The sequence below is a fragment of the Chelonia mydas genome, chromosome 2 (assembly GCF_015237465.2).
Source record: "Chelonia mydas isolate rCheMyd1 chromosome 2, rCheMyd1.pri.v2, whole genome shotgun sequence".
NCBI lineage: Eukaryota > Metazoa > Chordata > Testudines > Cheloniidae > Chelonia > Chelonia mydas.
Genome location: NC_057850.1, coordinates 172528048 through 172550146, shown reverse-complemented (window position 1 = coordinate 172550146; position 22099 = coordinate 172528048). Strand labels below are relative to the sequence as shown.

At 38.2% G+C, this 22099-nt stretch overlaps 1 protein-coding gene across 6 annotated transcripts in view; it reads right to left on the bottom strand.

Moving 5' to 3' along the window:
• Positions 1–6976: 6976 nt before the first annotated feature.
• Positions 6977–22099, bottom strand: part of VPS41 (VPS41 subunit of HOPS complex) — a 166885-nt gene continuing 151762 nt past the window's right edge. For 5 of the 6 annotated variants that reach the window (XM_027821210.3, XM_043540565.1, XM_037890022.2 and 2 more), the window contains 4 exons: positions 12543–12642; positions 11669–11713; positions 10146–10225; positions 6977–8338 (listed from right to left, as the gene is read on the bottom strand). In XM_027821210.3, the coding sequence (XP_027677011.1) occupies positions 8258–8338; positions 10146–10225; positions 11669–11713; positions 12543–12642 (306 nt within the window). In that variant the 3' untranslated portion in view covers positions 6977–8257. The remainder of the gene's footprint in view (positions 8339–10145; positions 10226–11668; positions 11714–12542; positions 12643–22099) is intronic. The other variant, XM_037890023.2, reaches the window with a different exon arrangement.

Genomic DNA, 22099 nt, shown 5'->3' with positions numbered 1-22099 from the left:
TGCAGTAGAACATCAGAGTTACGAACGCCTCGGGAATGGAGGTTGTTCGTAACTCTGAACAAAACGTTGTGGTGGTTCTTTCAAAAGTTTACAACTGAACATTGACTTAATACAACTTTGCAGAAGAAAAATACTGCTTAATTTTAATCTTAATTTAATGAAACAAGCATAGAAACAGTTTCCTTATCATGCCAAATCTTTTTTAGTAGTTTATGTTTAACACAATACTGTGCTGTATTTGCCTTTTTTGGTCTCCTCTGCTGCTTGATTGTATACTTCCGGTTCCAAATGAGGTGTGTGGTTGACTGGTCAGTTCGTAACTCTGAGGTTCCAATGTATTCTCCTCACATCAGCTAATGGAATAAATCCTCCTTGGACCATAGGTTAACCAAGAATAGGAGAAAAGAGCTCTTCCATTTCCCCATCCTGCCAGTCATTCCAACCTTTCCATTCATTCCAACACACCTCTATTGCTAACAACTATTTCAAGCTACTGTGAAATTACCCAAAGTCTGGCACGTTACAGGCTCTTCCTGCTCCATCACTGACCTGGTCAGAAACATAATCAGCAGCAGAGGCTGCTGGATGTAGTGGGAGACGGCAGTGCAGAAAGTCTTTTCTTAACCTATATGACTATGTTCCTCTTCAATTGCTCAGACAAAAACTGACCAGATTCTGGTCTATTTAATTAGTGTCCAGAATGCTACAGGAAGCAGCACTGAAACAGACTAGAATCCAGTAATTTTAAACTCTACTGCTGTCTGAACTTTTGAGGAATGTTTCCCACTTCTTCCTGGTGGAGTGAGTGGATTTTTCAAGTCATGTATGCAGACAGACATTGGGGTGGGGGTGGGGATTTGTTTTTGTAGCTAAAACACTTAGACTGTAACCTCTATGGGGCAGGGGCCATCTTTTTGTTGTTTGTACAGCACCTAGCACAATGGGGCATGACTGGAGCTCCTAGGCGCTACCACAATACAAATAAACAAGCAATAATAATGGGACTGGGAATCAGGATATCTGGATTCAGTTCCTGGCTTTGCCACTGATTTGTTGCATGATGTTGGGCAAGTCATTTAATCTCTCTGTGCCGCAGTTCCCCATCTGTAAAACCGGAATAATATTTTTCCCCTCAGCCTGTGTTTAGGAAGCTGCTGTAGTACAAATAATAACAAAAATCTATAGTAAAGCCCCATTTGTCCACACTCCTTTAAACCATGTTTTCCTGTTATCCAAATTGAGGTGGTATTGTCACTGGGTACGAATCACTTATCCAATAATTCCCTGAATTTCAGGAATCCCATTTTTCTGTATGTGTTGAGGTCAAACTTTTCAGATTTTTCTTCAGTACAATTTAACTTTGGATTATAGCAACAGGAAACAAGCACTGACTTAAACAGCAAAAAAAGCAGCATCTAAGGATTTATCTTGTGCCAAAAGAAAATTAATCTTTCATGCCAATAGTCCATGGGAGTTACAAAAAGCAAGAGATGCAAACAATAAGAAAAGTTGGGGCAAAATCTCTAATTATAATGGCTTGCTCCCCAAATATTATATTATCCCCTTTATAAATCACATTTAAATTCTACGGGGAGTAAAGTAATTGATTTAGATTCTGCATTCGGGAGAGATCTGCCTCAAGAAAGTATATTTAGGGTGTATATAGGGTATGAGGATATGTGCATCATTTATAACGATTCAGTGAAAAGCCATGCTGAACAGGGCCCTGGAAGGATCCAAGCCAAAGCTGTACGGCATAACGGAAAGAGGGAAAAGGGTAGGGATAACACTGTTTTCTTTATTCCATTCATGTTCCATGTTCAGTGTGAGGAACAGTCACATGGAAAACAGTGAGATAGGCACCTAAATGCCTTTGAGGATCTGGGCCTCTCTACCATTGTCACATGACACAGGGACATAGCTCTCTACCAATAGGTCACATAAGCCATTGAAGTGTGAGACAAATGTCTGCAATATGGAACACCTGTGTTGCATTGAATGTTGCATCATAGTGGACAGAATAAAATGGATTAACATAAAACTTCTTTTTAAAAAAGTCTCATTCTGTCAATCAAATATTCCAACTTTTTAAACAGAAAACTGGAAAAACAAATTCTATTCTGTGCACCCATAAGGGCCCCCTCAACATACGTCACCAGCAGAACTCGGACCATGGACCTTCAGTTTTCCAGCACAGACCTCTACCACTTCAGCTAAAGGAGTAACAGTTATTCTTTAGCTGGACCAGCCATAAAGGATGATGCTCCACACTTCACCAGTGGGTAACCACAATTTAATATACAGCACTAAAATATTCAGGGGGGGGAAATCAGGATTTCCGGGTTCTATTCCTTGCCTTGGGAAGGGAATGTCATGGACAATAAAATGTCCAGTGTTTATGTTTGTTGAAAAAGTTTAAAATTATATGATGCGTGTCCCCATTAATGAAGAGCACTTCAGAAAACGGCCCCCTTTAGGGCTTGTGAGTTATTCTGTGAAGCGTGGGTTGTTTTGCTGAAATCTCATTACTTTGGGGTTCTCCCTATTGGAATGTTAGCTGTACTGGAACAACTACCCCCAGCGGGGATCATTCCTCTTGGAAGGTGGAAGAGCTAAAGTGTTAAATTAACAGCATAAAATGGTACTTTACAGAAACTGGCTATGGAACAAGTTACCAGAAGAAAGCAGACTAACCCAAAACCTGATAATCTCCAAAGCACATTGAAAGACATGCTTAATTGCCAAAGCCTTTCCCAAATTAAGAGGAAACATAGAAATAGCAGCAGGAGAGAAAATAAAACAAAATCAGAAAGCAGAGATTCCAAGAATCAGGGAAAGGGGAAGAGGAGAATCCACTATGAAGTCCTCTATGGACACTGCTGAACAGATCAATATAACTGGGTTGAGCACTTAGATACTATAGAAAGGGACACCAAAGTACATTAATATCAAAGAAAGTTGAATTGGGATAAAGACAGACTTCACTTGGATACTATTTTCTAATTTTTCTGGATGTGATAGTACTGGACATGCAAGCTGGAATCTGACAAAGGGCCACATAAGATGCTGCACTCACAAGCAAATTTCTGGGACTATGAAATCCAGAGCATGAGAGACACAACATATGAGCACAGGACCTGGGTATAAAAACAACCCCAGAGGACTGGGGCAATGTCTGGCTAAACATACTTAAATCGTACCAGAATGCTTATATTAAAACAATTCATTTCAATACAATGCAGAGAGCACACATAATGCCACAACATATGAATATGATTCTGGCTTCTATAATGAAAAAAAATGATGCTGTATTGGTCTTGTTGCACATATATTTCTATTGTAAAAGAAATCAAAGAATTTTAAGAACTTGTATGTAAAACTCTTTGATAGAGCTGTCTGGAAAACAACAATTATGTTTCTCAACAGCTCTCAGGATTTCAAAGTTTGTTTTGTTCCAATCCTGCAAACACTTTTGCAAAATAGATTGTGTGTCAAAACAGTGGCTCGCACTCACTGGTGACCAGAGAACCTAGTACACAGAGCATCTTCCCAGCAAAAGCTCTCTTGAAACCGGTAAGTCTCTGCAAAACACTCTGGCTTTGACAAAATGCTGTATTTTGACAAAATTTCATGTAATCCAACATGTTCTGATTAGCGCTAAAATTTTGTGGACAGATTTTGATTTTAATATTATTATATAAATAACTTCATAATCAAGGCTCTAAGCACTTGAGAAATCAAATCTCACCATACTAGTCTGATTCTGATTTCATTTAAATTGGTGTGATTAAAATCAGCCCTATCCTGCTTTCAGTGGCTCTCAGGACCATGATGAGACAGGGACCTTGGCTAAAGGCCAAGAAGTCTTGCCTCAAGATGGTCTGACAGAATTTCTCTTGGCCTACCTTTAGGGCAGGCTGCAAGGCCTATTTATTTCCACTGACACTATTCTTTACTTTTTTCTGATCCCACTCCCCATTTTGCTTCATCCCAGCTATCAGTTTGGGAATCAATCCCTTTCATAGGTGGGGCAATTAACTTTTGGGGGCAGAGGAAGGGAATGTTTCAGTTTCCATCATAGCCTGACAAGACAAAGAAAATGGGTATTTGAGCTGCATGATTCTTTCTGAGTGATTGTTTTATACTTTTGTGGTCATTGGGGAGAATGGGGGAAGCTTTGAAACAGGTGCCCTAATAACTGGGTGAAATTAAATAAATATATATATATATACATACACATACACACACACAAGCCCTATTCCTTTAAGGCATTGCAAAAATCCACACTGAACAAATTAGGTGCTGAAACGGTGAATTTAGCAATATCTACAGGTAAGCAACATATCGTGAAAAGCTGGAAATTCAAATGAAACCTTTCATTTAATTAAATAAATTAAAGTATCCTCTGTATTGTGGTAGCACCTAGGAGGCCTAGTCATGGACCAGGACCCGACTGTGCAAGGCACTGTACACACAACTGTACAAACAGAACAAAAAGATAGTCCCAAAGAGCTTAGTGGAATATTCTGCAGTGCGAGGTGGATAATAATGAACTTTGTTAAGCGGAAACTCACTAGGCCATGCTATATAATCTCCACAAAATATCAACATCAACCAAAGTTTAACAGGAAACATTGCAGTGAGGTATCATATTGCTAGTACATATTTATTATTACAAAACATACCTTGCTTAGCTGTCTGTCTTCATTTGTTTGAAAAATTTGTAAATTTGCAGTGAGCATCCATGATAATATTTATTTCAAATATGACCGGGATCTAGGTCAAAGTGGCTGTGAAGGGACTGTCATTTTTGAATTTTAGAAGTATGAGTCTGCTCTGAAAAGTGACTAAAAATTGAACATATCTTATTTACTGCCCTTGTGCATACTTAGAGTCACAGCTGCGGACTTCAGTGATCTAAAGTAACTGCCTTTTACTTCTGTTGGCACTGTAGCCAAAATAGCTGGCTGAGCTGCTCCTTGTATAGAAACAGAACGCTTACTAAGTTCTACAGAGCTACACCTGTGTACTACACCAAGGACAATAGGACTGTACAGATACCACTGAAGGTGTAGTAAGATGAAGAGCATTGGGCACCGCACAGCATCAAGCCTTTATCTTTAGTGATGACATGGGGAAGGAAAGACCCCAGCTTTACCTGTACGGTCCAGGGCTGGCAAGTACCAAAACCTCTTTATTTATGAAAAGAACACATCTGATATGGAGTCAGTGAACTAACAATAGATATGAAACCCCATGCTGCCATTTATAGTGACTTTGAAGTCCTAGGGTGAAATTTTGAAGTCAATGGCAAAACTCCCATTTACTTCACTGGGACCAGGATTTCACGCCAGAATCCAATCACTGACTTCACTGGGAGATATCTGCATGCAACTGAGGATGAGCAAGGCTTTAAACTGCTGATATCCCAAAGCAAATGCGTAGTTCTCAAAATAAAACAGGAAGACTGAAAAAGTTAAGTGAAGCCTGATCATTATTGAAATACATTTACCTGGACAGCCCACTTAAGTGAAATTGGCTGAGCCATCCTTATCTACCCACAGTGCAGTACTGCAAAATTAGGTGCATTACAAGGCCTGACACTTTCTTCTGAAGCACCTGGCATCGGTTACTGTTGAATGATAAAGGACTAGATTGGAATTGTTGTACTGGATCATTCCTATGTACCTTTATAAGTTAGCTTACCTTGGCCTGAAGCGGGAACTGCAGGCATGTTGATAAATTAACAGCTCATCGAATTCCACTGGAGCTTCAGTAAACACTATTCTAGTCTCTGCTGAAATATTCTGTAACTTTTTATGGCTACTTCTCAGCCCAAACCTGATTTTTAAAAGAAAAGCACCTGGGTAGCTGAATATTTTAGACCAGTGGTTTTCAACCTTTTTTTCATTTGCAGACCCCTGAAAATTTTAGAATGAAGGTGCAGAACCCTTTGGAAATCTTAGACACAGTCTGCGGACCCCCAGGGGTCTGCGGACCACAGGTTGAAAATCACTGTTTTAGACATGAACCTGGGATGCATCCTATGATTTAAAAAGCTTTTCAGAAAAAATTACGTGCATGTGAGGGGGCACCCTTCACCTTATGAAGGAAGAAGGTAATGAGCTCTTTTGGGTTCAGCCAGCACTAACCTGCAAGGCTTGTTCTGCCTGAAGGGAGGAACCTTAAAAAGTAAAAGCCTGCCACAAGAAGAGACAGTAACTGGGGAAGACTGCTATGCCTCAGACACAGGTGATTAGAAGGAGAGAGATCAAGCAAGAGGGAGACAGTTGCTGCCCCAGCTGCCCCTGGGACTCCCTGTATCAGGTAGAGACCAAATGTTAGCATGCCTCCCCCCCCAAAAAAAGGCGGGGGGGGGGGGCACCGGGGAAGAGGTGTTGTTTAAAGAAGGACTCTAACCCTGATTAGGACAATAAAAAGCCTACAGACAATCTGGGATCAAGAGGGATGACAGAGATATGGGCCATGAGGCTAAGCACCTCTTTTCCCCCCTTTCTTTACTTTGTTCCTCCCTGCCCTTAGAGAAGGGTAAGAGAACTTCTTTTTGGAGAGATTCTTATACACCCCCAACAGGTGAAGGACTCTTATGTCAGAGAAAGGAAGCAACCCAAATCGTGGTCTGGTGGGGACTCAACGGGCACTTCTTACTGAATCAAAATTAGCACATTTATAGCTCTGGAACATGAAAAGGGTGGTCCCTGAACGAAATAAAAGTGAAAGAAGCTTTGGGCTTAGAGAACATTCTGACTGGAGATCTATGCAGGGATTTAAAATTACTTGCAAAATGTACAGTATGTGTAAGTCTATAAGGTATGCATGGTCGCAAATGGTAGCAGGCTAGCAATTCAAGTCACTGAACACTACTAAGCCTTAGGGAATTTAAGACCAAGTTGAAGTAAACAAACAACTTCTTTGCTTTAAATTATGATAAAATTCTGATCCATATGACACCATGTTGCATAATGCAACACTTACAATTTTATTTCCAATATTAATTGATACACAGCATTACTATCACCAGACGTAACAAAGCCCATTTATAATGTACCTGTAAAGCATCAACAGGGGTCAACAAAAAATGAAGCACTGATTTGTTAAATACTCTGGGCCACATCCTCAGATGATGTAAATTAGCATTGCTCCATTGATCTCAAGGGTGTGATGCCAATTTGCATCAGCTGAGGAGCTGACTCTGTCACTTATGAAGGTGAAAGAAGATAGACAAGAGTGATCAGTTGAAGAGCTCATATATACTGCATGCATATTTTACATATACCAGAAAGGTGGCAATAATGCTGAAGAGGTGGTATCTATATAATTTTTTCATCCTTTGAAGATTGATCCCCCTTGGATCTATATGTTGCATGTCAATAATAAAAACTAAGCATCAGGGAAACAAGAAAAAAAATCACTGCATCATCGTAAACTATAGTTATTTGACCTTCTCTCTTTTGGTTTATGATGTCACACGAAGCTCTTGGAGATATTTTCTTGTAAAACCCAGATGTTTTTCTGTATTTGAGCAACTCAAGAGATATACCGTAGTTATAGTTTTTAAGCAACAGACTAAAGGCGCTCACTGGTAACATTTAAAAACTTTCCAGTAAAAAAAAAAAAAAAAAAAAGAAGGATTTGCTTAACATAGTAAATATCTACACAAACGAAAGCACCATGGAGGTCATGTCTGCAAATTATATAAAATAACCAGTTTCTAACAAGATGGGTGAAAATGTAGTCACTGGAACTTATTAATAACTTATTTATTTAGGTATCAATTCAGGAAGGCACTAACTTCCTAACTTTAAGTATTTGAGCAGTCCCACTGAAATCAATGAGAACTACACATACTGACCTTGCATACAAATTTCTAACTGTAGTTTCCGATTTGGTTTCAAACTGTGGTACACGTATTCTGTAATACAATGTGCCAAGAATAATTTCCAAATTTAATTGTTTCTATTTAGGTTTATATTTTCATTACTTATTGAAGAACAAGCATATGACTGGTGAAATCTGCATTGTGTAACAAAGATATATCAGGTGAATATATATTGTTTTTGCCACTTTTCTTTCTGAAGATATAGAAGGAAATTTCAGTAAATTGGATAATTTTTAGAAATTTGTTTTAAATCACACTCAGAATTATATACAATCTCTTAACAGCATCATCATCAATGGCACTGCTTAGTGCCACAAAACGGTTGTCATAGACATGCGTGAGAGTACATGGAGAATGCTATTTTTTCATTTCCAAGATCGCACTGCCTGGTCCTCTGTGCTTAGCACTGCAGATGTTGCAGAACTGCAATGGGGACATCTGGAAATTTAAAAGAAAGGTACGTTAGTTAGATACTACCCTGTATTCTGCAACAAAACAACTATCATATGAAAATTTACCTCAGGATTTTTGGAAGGTAAATGTAAGTCACTTCATGAATTCTATAGCTCTGTAGTGAGCGCATATCTCCTGTGCACATTCACACTTATACATAGGAAGGCAATATAACAGAATGTATTATGCATATTATAATTATGCTTGGAGCCAAGAAGCAGTATATTTCTCCTTGTCTTTGCAGGTGCTCTAAAACACACACACACACACACACACACACACACACACACACACACACACACACAAACAAACATGTACTGAAGCCAAATTCTGCCTGTATGAGGATTAAATACTTATGTGAATAGCTATGTGGAACAAAAACAGCACAAATTACTTGGCATGCTGTCCTTGCTCTTTGGAAGATCTGTGCTGGTGGATCTGGCTGTGTGTAGATTTCTGAGCCACATCCCCAGAGGGTGTGGATTGGTACAGCTTCATTGATTTCAAGGGAGCTAGGCTGATTTGTACTAGCTGAGGATCTGGGCCAGAGTCTCTATGTTTTGCTACCCAAATCAAACATTTTTAAACTTCTACTTTTACCCTCATATGTTCCTTATTTTTGCATTATTCTTCCTCCAATATGCCCCACTATGCCTATATGCATCAAACAGGCTTCCTATAACCGGCACGGCACCAAACAGCAACTGCTCAGCAGAAACTCTGAGGACCAACAGCTAAACACAAGAATATTAAGACTCCTACAGTACCAGTTACAATAAAGGTCAATTTTTTTAAAACAAATCCCCGTAAAATGTGATCTACCCCTCTCTGTCCAGGACCAAAATTTCAGACTGGCTTTTGGCATCCTGGTCTTTCAGCCAAAATTTGACTATTCTTCAGATAATCTAGTTCATAGTAATTATTGCTAATAAATATTGTCTGGTCCAACACCAAATTGCAAAGAAATAATTGCTTTTAAGAGAAAAAATTAAGAGGCTTTATTATTATGGGAACACGCTAGTAAAATAAAGATCTCTCTGATAAATACTTAAATATATAATTTTTGGTGTGCGAACATTAAGATGCCTTGTTTAGTTTGTTACATTTGCTAGAGGAAGTAGTTCTATAAAACTTTACAACAAAACAGATTTAAGTAAAAAAATTCTTAAATTCCAATTGTTTTTCCTGTTTTATTAACTTTCTGATGCTTTTATTTCTCAATCCCTGTCCAATTTATTATATATAAAAGTTATTTATTGTGTTTTCACTTTACAGCCAAACAATTTAATTCAACAGATAAAGAAAAAAATTCTCAGCAGAAAAGTGAATATAAAAAAAAAAATATTTAAATATTTATTCACTAAAATATGAAGATGTTTTCCCTCTAAAATCAGTGAAATTAAGTTTCTTAAGAAATTGTTTTATTCTGGAATTTAATTAAATTAAAACACGTCTTAGAGAGCTGCTATAGAAAGGTTTTAAAAAAATCAAATGGCTCATTCACTAAGTCTGTAAAATGCATTTCATATTCAGATTTGAGAAAAATCAAAATATTTGTCTTGTCTGAGAGCAGCATGTTTCATTTAAATTATATGTATTTTGATTGCAGTTGGGTTAGCCACCATTCTCCTAGATACATACTGAGATACAGTCAGGAATAACTGTAATAATAATTTTATAATCCCCGACAAGCATGCGCCCTTCTCTGTGGATGGCAAAAGCAAATCATTTGTCCTTTTATCCTTGATGAAGGTGATCTCTCATATCCACAGAGATTAAGTTGGTTGCTTACTGTGCTAGGTACAGGGAGGCACTCTTTGTGAAACATATGCCTGCAATGGAACACTGTCACACTGAAGGATTTGGATGCATCTGAGGGGAAGAAAATAAATACATTACAATGAGATAGGGAAACAAGGGAGCTGATGGTTATAATAAATTTACCTTACCTATGCAAAAGATACTGACATATTCCATTATTTATGCAGAATAATAGTAACATCTTACATTTAAGTCGCATCCTTCAGCTTAACGTATTCCAACAATTTTACAGATTATTATAGGTGGCACAGGTAGTGCTACAGTTAACACTGCCGAACACTTTCCATCACGAAACACCATTTTCTAGTGCTTATAACTTTGCTAAACTTGATACATTTGGGCTGAAATTTTCTATACTACAGGTCTGCCTAAGGCTGATTTTTCTTTTTTTTTGGTGTGGGGAGGGAAGGTCAGCTAAAACAGTTCAACCATTTCTGAGAACAAGGTAAGGGAAAATACGTTGTTTTGCCCATGTTAAGAAAAATTTCTACAACTATTTGTTGAGAAGCTCTAGCACCTCCATGGTTTGGAGCAAGGACTTGAAATTTGGCAAGGGCCTGCTCTGCAGTCAGAGATGTGCTTTTTGATGTTCCCATGAAAATTCGCCCAAGTTATAAGCCTCTGAACTCTTATAGCACATATAAGACAAAGCCCTGGTTGGGATGATTTAGTTGGGGATTGGTCCTGCTTTGAGCAGGGTGTTGGACTAGATGACCTCCTGAGGTCCCTTCCAATCATGATATTCTATGATTCTATATATTGTCCACAAATACACACAAGAATCACCTCATCAGTCATTAATATGCAGTTTTTAATGCATTAAAAACAGGCGGCCAACCATCACTGGAACATCCTCCTCGTCCAGATTTTCTACCACCAGAGGCCTGCGCTAGGTTTGATGTTGGTGGAGGTAAAGAGTACAGCTACATTGTGAAGCTAGCTCATGGTCTGACAAAACCATTTCAGTTCTACTTTCTCTTCTGTGCTATGTCAACATCAATTTGGCAAATGATGAAGAAAAAACAAAACTGAAATGAAAATGCTTCCTTGAATGCTCTGTGCCACTGCTCAGTAGCTGTCTTTATCACTAAGAAGAAAGTAATCTTATTCAAATACTCAGCCATAAGTATTCTCAGTTGGAGGGCTCAGGCCAACTTCTTCTATTGAATCAAGCTATAACCTTCTCATGCTGAGGAACAAGTGAAAAAACAACAACTATACATATTTTTTGTGTTATAGCGCCCTCCCAAAATATGTATCTTTTATAAATAATGCTTTGCTGAATTTCTATTTTCAGGGCTAATCTCAGAAAATGTTTTAAAACTGCAGTCTGTTATAAGAGAAGTGAAAATATCTTAGCACTGAATGAAGCGATGTTTTTTTCAAATGCTCAGATAGTAACAGGTTTATTCCATGAACAATAATAATTTTTGATTTATATTTCCAAAAAAAGGATTCTCTCGCACAAGGTCTCTTTCCCACCAAACGTCTTACCTGAAGGAAGTATAGGGGAAAGACACGATTCACAGATATTCTCCTCTGTAAGAAAACAAATATTTTAAAAATAATGACAAAAAACATTGTGTTATCATTATGCCTCAAGCAGATATGGCCCTGTCTTTACTAAAGAAATTCCAGCATTCAATGCTGCATTTTGAAGAATTATTTATTTATAATGCTCTATGCAGTCTATTAAAAATTTAAGTATGAAACAGAAGCAGCTTTATTGTCAGCATGAAAATATGCAATAAGGTGCTCAAATTCTGTGGAGAATGGACCATTTAAACACCTAGATTGACAGTCAGATCAGAGCTGTAAACCTACAGGAAGAGCTTTGAAAGAGGTTAAAAAAAATAGGGCAGTTTTTTTCCCCGTGTACAGTATGCTGTGTCAGACGCTCTGATCCTCTGACTTTACAAATGTCAGGCTCTCTCGTGTTGGAATTATCATTGCATTTCCTTGAAGTTACACAACTGCTGATTTTTTTTTTATCATTGGTGCTTTTGAAATCGTTTCAGGTATCTTTAAAAGCTGTGTTGTAATTTCTTGTTTAGGTTACATATTCTGATTAAGGGAACATTTGTGTAGCCGACAGGTCCCAGTAGGCAATACTTTTTATCTTGATCAGAACAGAGACTACTTGGATCAAGATAAAGTACCTGAAACTGGGACCTGTAGTTTCCAGATGCTAGCAATTCCTCATTAAAGATGAGGACTAGCAGCATCCCATTCCATTTTCTGTAAATTAGGTATGAGGCCCAGGCCCTTGGCAAGCTTCCAATACGGTCCTTGGTTAGGCACCCATAGTTCAAAAGCAAAGAATATTGCTCAACAGTTTTGAAGGCTACTGCATTTTGTTTGTACCCACCATCCACACGGATGCCTTTCATTTGAGTTCGGTGCATTTTCTTCAATAGGGACAATGAGTCTGCAACAAGTATCTTCTTGCATCCCTCACGTAGCAAAATCTATCACAAAGTACACAACCAGATAAGATTGTGAAGTCAATTACCATACATGCAGATGGAGAAAACTGCACTCTGACCTTGTCATACATGATGAGGCCAACCTTAAAAACTTCTCATTTGACTAACAAGAAATGCCACCTCAGTACTTAAAGCATTCCCTATATCAATGCTTCGCAAATTCTAAACCTTGGGATTCCCTGTGAAACTAAGGCTTTTCTACACCACGGGGGGAGATCGATCTAAGTTACACAACTTAAGCTACGTGAATAACATAGCTGAGGTCGACCTACTTAGATCTACTTACTGCGGGGTCCACACTATGCAATGTCAATTGGAAACACTCTCCTGTCGACTCCCCTTGCGCTTTTCATTCAGGTGGAGTACAGGAGTCGATGGGAGACTGCAGTTGATTTAGCGGGTCTTCACTAGACCCACTAAATTGACTGACAATGCATCGATCGCTGCACGTCGAACCCCCGGTAAGTATAGACAAGGCCTAAGAAATGTTTGATTACCCTCTCCCAAAAAATATCTAAGCAAGCAAAATTTTTAACCATAACCAAACCACAAGCAAAGTTATGAAGTTTCAAAAGACAAACTTAATTAGAAAGGAGGGGAGGGGGTAAAAATTTTTAAATACCCACTCAATTCACTACAATGGATGAACTTGCTTATGGTAAAGTCCCAATGGAAGAAAATCTAAGGGAAAAAGGAGCTTAGGAGAGCTGGAAATTTCTCAAAGGCACAACAGCAAACTATCCCAACATGAAGGAAAGATATGTAGAATACTAAGAGGCCACTATGGCTGCATCAGGAACTCTTTAATGACCTGCACATCAAAAAGGGGTCCTACAAAAAATGTAAACGTAGAAAAATTTCTAAGGACGAGTATGAAAGAGTAGCACAAATAGGCAGGAACAAAATCTGAAAGGCTAAAGCACAAAATGTGTTAGACTTACCAAGGGACATAAAATGTAATAAGAGGTTGTATAAATACATTAGCAGTGAGAGAAAGACCAATAAAAATGTAGGTCATCTACTTAGTATGGACAGAGAACTACTAATAGATGACATCACGAAGGCTGAGGTGTTTAATGCCTACTTTGCTTCACTAAAAATGTAAATTGTGACTAGATACTTAACACAATTAATATTAACAAGGGGAAAGAAACATTAGGTTAAAGAGAGAAAGAATGGGTTAAAGAATATTTACATAAGTTAGATGTATTCAAGTCAGTGAAACCTGATGAAATTCACCCTAAGGTACTTAAGAAACTAGCTGAAACAATCTTGGAACCGTTAGCAATTATCTTTGAGACCTTAAGAAGGAAGGGTAAGGTGCCAGAGGACTGAAGAAGAGTTAATATAGTACTTATCTTTTAAATGTACTCATCAACCTAAGTTCAATAGCTGGAAAGATATTGGAACAAATTATTAAACAACCAATTTGTAAGCACCTAGAGGATAAAAGCATTATAGGTAATAGCGAACATGGATTTGTCAAGAACAAATCATGCCATAATCAACCTGATTTCCTTCTCTGAAAGGGTTACTGGCCTAATGGATGGGGGGAAGCAGTAGAGGTAGTACATCTTGGTTTTAGTAAGGCTTCTGACAGTCTCCTATGACATTCTCATAAACAAACTACAGAAATGTGGTCTAGATGAGATTACTATAAAGTAGGTGCAAAACTCCTTGAAAGACCATACTGAGAGTAGTTATCACTGGTTCACTATCTAACTGGAGTGATGAATCTAGTGGGATCCTGCCGGGTCTGTCCTGGGTCCAATACTATTCAATATTTTCATTAATGACTTGGATTACGGAGTGGAGCACATGCTTATAAAATCTGTTGATTACTCCAAGCTGGGAGGGGTTACTAGCATTTTTTAAGACAGGATTAGAATTCAAAAACAACCTTGATAAACTGGAGAATTGGTCTGAAATCAACAAGATGAAATTCAAGACAGAGAAGTGCAAAGTACTACAGTTAGTTAGAAAGGAAAAAAAATCAAATGCTTAACTACAAAATGGGGAATAACTGGCTTGGTGGGAGTACTGCTGAAAAGGATCTGGGAGTTATAGTGGATGACAAATGTGAGTCAACAATGTGATGCACTTGCAAAAAAGGCTAATTTCATTCTGGGGTACAGTCACAAGAGTTTCATATGTAAGACATGGGAGGCAGTTGTCCTGCTCTACTCGGCATTCATGAGGCCTCAGCTGGAGTACTGTGGACAAACTGGAGTGCATTAGGAAAGATGTGAACAAATTGGAGAGATCCCAGAAGAGAGCTACAAAAGGATAAAAGGTTTAGAAAACCTGACCTGTGAGGAAAGGTTTAAAAAACTGGCCGTGTTTAGCCTTGAGAAAAGAAAACTATGGGGGGACTTAACAGTTTTCAAATATGTATAAGGTAGTTATAAAGAGGATGGTGATCAATTGTTCTTTGTGAAGGTAGAACAAGAATAATGGGCTTAATCTGCAGCAAGGGAGATTTGGGTTAGATAGTAGGAAAAACTTGCTAACTATAAGCAGAGTTACATACTAGAATAGGCTTTCAGAGGAAAGTTGGGGGGTTTTAAGAACAGGTTAGACAAACACCTGTCAGAAATGGTCTAGGTATACTTGGTCCTGCCTCAGTGCAGTCGGGGTGAGGCTGGGGGTAGGGCGCTGGACTACATGACCTATTAAGGTCCCTTCCAGCCACTCTTTTCTATGCTTCTAGAATCACATTGGTCCCTTCTGGCCTTATAATCTATGAATTCAGCTCTTCTAGCTGGCAAGACAGGTTAAGTGAGCCACTCAAGATGAACGATTGAAGGTATCAGCAAGGGGACAACTCATCATTAAGGAAAATTTTCTTCAGCATGTTTGTCCACATGGATTCCCTTCTTGATGTGCATACTTCCCATGAGCACAAAATCGATTAATTTGGTCAGCGGTGTCAGCTGGAGCCATGACTGCACCCTGCATGTCCTTGCTCCCCACCCTCCTCCAAGGGCATAAAGGGCTGAGCAAGGCCATCAACAACCTGGGTGTATTCCTGAATGATTCTGTCCGGTTGATGTAAGATGACAATGCCCTTATTACATCAAGTGTGAAGTTTAGCTTCCTCTGGGGTGGAATGAGGCTTCAGAAAGAAAATGGGAGGTGAATGGATTGGTTTATATGGAACTCTGACACAACCTTGGGCAGAAACTTGAGGTGAAGTCTGAGAGCCACCCTGTCCTTATGAAACTGTATAATGAGTACCTGTTATCTTCCCTACCCTTCACGCTGATGTAATAGTCATTAACAACAGCCTTCATAGACAGGTGATATAAGAAACAGATTGCTAAAGGATCAAAAGGAGGACCCATCACCTTGCTAATACTACACTGAGGTTTCCGAAGAGGAAAGGGGCTCTCACAAAGAAGGAAAAACATGAATGATGTCCTTGGGGAATCTAGCCCTGGAGCGTGGAAAAAAATAGTATGGCCCTGGATAGGAGGGTGATATGCAGATATTGCTACTAAGTGGACCCTTATGGAGCGGCTGGAAAGTCCAGATTTGTTTCAGGGCAAGCAAATAGTCCAATATTGCTGAAATTGGAGACATCAAGAGAGAAAGCTGGTACTGACATGCCGAAATAGAGAACCTCTTCCATTTAGCTTTGTAGATCAGTAATTGTGGTTCTAATTAACACACGCTGGCACACTGTGCAGAGAAAAGGTGGATGCTGCCGAAGGTTCAGTCTCATTGCCACAGGCGGTAAGAAGGATAGTTGGGCCTGCTTGGTCCTTTAGGCCCTTGCTGGTGATGGGGAGGGCACAAGGATATCTAAGATGCAGGCACAGCCCCAGCGGACACTACTGGCCAAAAGAAACCAATCTTGTATAATTGGGGTACATGTCCTCCAAGAATGGAATCCATATGGACAATCAGTTGATGAATTTGCACTTATTCTCCAAATTTCAAGACTCAGGTTAGTATATTACCAAGATAAAGGCACCTCACTTCCATAAGAAAGACGAGTTTGCTGAGAAGGGATAATAAATCCTATTGAAAATACTGACAGCCCCATTTCAAATCTGGAAGCTGCTGGCATGCTCTGATTCAGACAAATGAGCCAACACTTCTGAACCAGGAGCAATCACCCACACCAAATGGAGAGCTGCACATTGTCTACTGCTGGCTCTCTCAGTCCTCTGCCTTTTATAATTGACAGCAGAAGTCAAACCTCATGGCCCCAAGATAATCCCAAGATGTCTTCATGCCCCAGAAAACTACTAGACGCTGCATCATGGGGCACCTTTGTAATCACTAAGCCTGATTCCAAGTAAGAATTTGTTGTCTTCTCACAGAGAGCAGAATTCTTTCAAAATACACTACCATAAAAGCTGTAGCCTTCCCACTATCTCCCTTGCTCCTCCCACACCTCCTCACTTCTCACCCCCACAAAAAGGGGGATGGACAGGCATTTTCCTACAGTGCCCCACCACTTCCAACCAATCACTTATATCCTCCATCCTATACCCACGTTCATTACTCCTTTCCCAAGATCCTGGTCTCTCTCCTCCCAGGGGCAACTTCCTTGCCAGTTTAATGCCCTCATCCCAGCCAATTTGTATGTATACTTAAAACAAAAAACCCCAAAAAACCTAAAAATGGAAAGAGGAAAAAGAGAACCATCATGTTACAATGATTCCTTCTACATCCTCCAAGAAAAGGCACTTGGGAACACATTACATGTACTAAACATTTCCAAAACACTTACAACTAAGATCCTTCCAAGTTTATTTTTGTTCAAATGTATTTCACACTGACAAGTCATTTATACAGAAGCTTTGGGTGCCAAGAAAATTAATCAAAGCTTTAGCTTTCATATTTTCTTAGTGAAAGTCTCAGTCCTTCTGCATTTCTCTAATGCACTTCATTAGATGGACATTATTGTTCAGCAATACTGTAAAATGCAAGCCTGGAATCAATGACGTTGAATTATGTACAGTATTATTAAACAGTCCCTAACGATGCAGAACCAAGGAAGACATTTAAATTTCCACATGAAGCATGTTTATGCAAATATAACAACCCTGAATAAGTCCCAAGTTCCCATTTTTCTGTACTGTGTGGATGGTTTGAAATAATTAATTTCCATTAAACCAGTTTTCAAACAGCACTCTCGGTCACAGTTTTAGTTTGACAATCCTACAAACAAAATGTGCTGTAAGAGGCGAATGATTGCACCACCACTTCTGATTATCTGTACTCAAAGAAAAAGTGAATAAACTAATCTGGAACACTCAGCTGTATAACTAATTGAAAGAATATATCATAGCAGACTGAATTACAGCTAAGTGAACAGTTTCCAAAAACTGAAATCACCACACTCACAGGTTGCAAATGAATTACAGTATGTAGGACTTCCCAAAAATTAGCTAATTATACATCTGAAGTACATTTTATTAATTCATAGACAATAAATCTCTGAACATTTTAAATTGGGCATGCCAGTGGGTGACAGTCATATTCTCCAGTACTAAATACATCAAAATATTAAATCATACAACCTCAAAACACAATGAACTGAATTCAGTTCTACAATGCATACGAAGTTAAAAACAGTAACACTAACTTTTTAATACCTGCTTTATTTCTCAGGAGACATCTGATTCTGACCCCATGGGTTCTGCCCCCTCTTCATCCAAAAAGGACCACAGTGAAAGACAAATTCCACTTAAACTATAGAGTAGTGGCTTACACTTTTAAAATGACTTTTAAAAAATGTCTGGAGGCTTTTATGACAGAACAGCCGGATGAAACAAATTTGCAGAATAGGAGCATTCCCCTATTTTAAATGTTAGAAGTCTTCAAGCTACCACATAGGGATTCATCACTTATATTTCAGGTGTGTGAATGACAATGCCTTAGGAGGTCTAAACCACTGTATGTAGTCCATTCTCATTGCCAGAAGCAATTATTGAAAATAGAACTTTAAAGGAGTTACATTTCACATTTGTTTATGTAATAGAAATGAGTAAAACCAATTAAAATCAGAAGAAAAAAATCAAACTATTTGGTACTTAAAAATGTAGGCCGTATATAAGTGTTGAGAAAGAGAAGCTTTAGAATAGATGAACCAGTAGACACATTTATGGCTATGGAAAACCTGTAGAAGACTCACTGTCAAACCTTATTCTGCTAATAATTCAATAGAATAGGCAAGAAAAAAATTACAGTGCAAAGAGGTCCTAGGTCAGAGCTCAAAATTCCACTGACACAGATTCAGGGAGTTTAAAGACTAACTGGATAATTTAATAACTACGTACAGAAAAGAGAAGCAATGGAAAAAATGAATCTTTTAAAAGAATCATTTGCCATTATTAGGACGAAAAGGGCATATAGGTAGCTAATCTTGTCTAATGGGACCTAACTCACTAATAGTGAAATAGGGGGGAAATTTACAAAGAAACCATAAATGTAGCAGGATCAAATTCTCTTAGAAGACAAAAAATGATTGTTCCTCTGCAGCAAATGTCCCAGGAACCCTAACTTCCTTTCTAGAAAAGGGTGAGATTATTAAAAGGGAAAAAAATCAGGAGAATGAAACAAGGAGAAAAATGTGACACTGACACAGTACCTTTCACTTTATTTAATAAATAACCTCATGAACCAAGCCCTTTGAAAATAATGAAACTTTCATCCTCTGTTTTGGTCACATTACACTGCATTTGGGCAGATACTATCAGATAATTTGATGACCAGCCACACAAACTTCCATTTAATTGATAAGGCCTGATTCAGCAAAATACATAAAGATATCCTCAAGTCCATCCCTATTCAGGAAAGCACTTAAGCATGTGCTTAAATTTAAGGGCATACTTAAATGCCATGAAAATCAACGAGCACGTCTTTAAATTCTTTCCTGAACTGGGGCCTAAATGAGTTTAAATTTCTGAATGAAATCAAGGAAGAAAGAAGATCTGTCACAACAAAACACACATCATGTAGATATTGTTATCAATAGACACAGGTAGGCTGTGTGCAAGTTGTGTGTGCCCCCTAGTGGTCACTCTGAGAATCAGCAGCTTATTTATATTGTATTTAGGACAAAATAAGAATGAGGTGGACTGAAATAAACAGAAAACATTCTACATAAATTTTCCAGATGGATTTTTAATCAGCATTCAACCAGTCATGATAGAGAACTTAAGTTCAGTCAATAGAGATAAGAAAAAAAGGTCACAGTACCTGAGTATAGTCATCAAGTACCTGAGTAGTCAGAGTTATTAAAAATACTAAAAAAAATTGGTTATATATTTGATATAAACAAAAAAGATCTTAGAGTAAGGGATATCTTCTGAGCTATCCTTCTGCTACTTGTAGAAAAAAAGGGAATATGAATTAAAACTATTTTTAAAATCAGAGGTACCATCTTAAATTTATCACAATGATGCATATGCAACATTTGCTCACTTCCGTGATTAATGTAAACTAAATTCCACTTTAGTACAACCTGAAGCTGAAGAGACTCTTATTTTATCAATGTGGAAAAATAGATATGCTTAAACTGTGCAACAAGTGACTGAATAAGAAGAATATTTTTATTGGTCTTTTCTACATCAGAACACTTACTGAGGCAAGGACCATATTTCTGTACATTCTAAAGATAGGTCCACAAAACTTATGTCAAAATGTTCAGATATGAGTGTTTAAAGTTATGTACCTAACTTATATTTAGGCACTTGTAACTTCCACCATCATTTGTAGTAGGGAGGAAAATGACTGAAGTTTGAGAATTTTGGGTCAAGAGAGTTTGCTACAGGTGCAGAGCTAAGGTTGTTTGGACTCATCAGCTGTGCAGGTCCATATGTTCAAATGTTTGAAGTTCTTCAAAGAGTAACCTTAAACTTGAATGTCCTGAGTTTTAAACAGAGGATTTTTAACAACAAAAATGTTCTTGTACTTTTAGAATACTTACATGTTCTTCGGTTTAACCAAGTGCAGGTCTGGGAATTTACAGTGTACACAAGATTTTAACAGCAATGAAATACTTTATTCCATAGAAAAATACTTGACATTGGTACTCTAATAGAATTTAAGAGTTGCTGCAATATAATAAATGACTGTGGGTTGGTTGGCAGGGAAATCCTCTATGATACAAGTAAAAGTGTAAGTTAGTTATTAAAGACGTGCTATCAAAATTATTCTACACACAGTCTTTAAAACTAAAGATTGTTTTTGGCTATCTGTTTTCCAAAAAGGACTGAAAGTTTTAAAGCAGCTGAAAACAAACCAGGAATTAAAAATAGTAAATTATTGCTTTATTGTCAGAATTTCAATGTAACCTGCTGTAATTTGGTGTGCCTGCCAGAGTTCTGATTGTGATTTAATTATATTTCAAATGCTGGCGGCAGGATAGCAATTTATTCTCTGTTAGATAAAGCACCGCTCATAGGCCTGTCACTTTTGATGCATGAGTGGACCCACTTTTAATAGAATGCACAATTTTATAGCAATATAAATTAAAATGCAGTTGTCAGTGGCCTACTTGATTTATGATTTAATATTCATCTCAGTGAAGAGTTAGATTTAAAGAGTTAGATATAAAATACAAGAACTTCCAAGTTGTGGCTTTAGCCTACATTTTATTCAATTTACCACTTCTGGAAGAACCTGAAGAGCAGCTTTGTGTAAGCTCGAAAGCTTGTCTCTCTCACCAATAGAAGTTGATCCAATAAAATATATTATCTCACTTACCTTGTCTCTCTAAAGTACTAACTAGCAAATAAATACAAGTTTTAACATACCTAACTGACTGAGTTTATTACATAAAAATGCATAAAGATGGGTAATATAGGATTGAACACTACTGGTGGTGGAGACCATGAGGTAGGAGAGAGTCATTTAAACCACTAAAACTAGGGCTAAATAAATAAATAAATCCCACTGTAAGTTATCACTCGTTCATCTTAATCCGTAATACCAACAGTTGGAGCAGCCACTGACCTTTTCAGTATACATCATCTAAGGCTGCTCAGTATAGGCCTACACCATCACTGTCCTTAAAGTACAAAGGCCATCTGTGACTTGTTTAAATCAATGCATACATCACACTCCCATGGGTGGAGCTAACTAGTGGTAAGAAGGGTGGAAAAATTTGGGAGGAAGTCTTATCAGACAAGGCTTCACTGTAGCTGAAGCAAACATCCTCTCTCAGGCTGGATGGGGAGAAAGAGGAGAGAAGTCAACATTATTCTTCCCTTTCTGGAGGTGGGGGAGACTGTCCTTCACTCTCTTAGATGACGGACTAAAATAGAATGGAAGGATGACAGAGATTGTGTCATACTGAAACGAGGTGGCATTGGGCAGAAAGAGACAGGCATGTTGACAGAGAAGGAAGGCAAAACTGGAGTAGGAGATACAAAATATGGCAAAGGAGGAGAAATTGGCTGAGATTTTGAAAATACTAGAG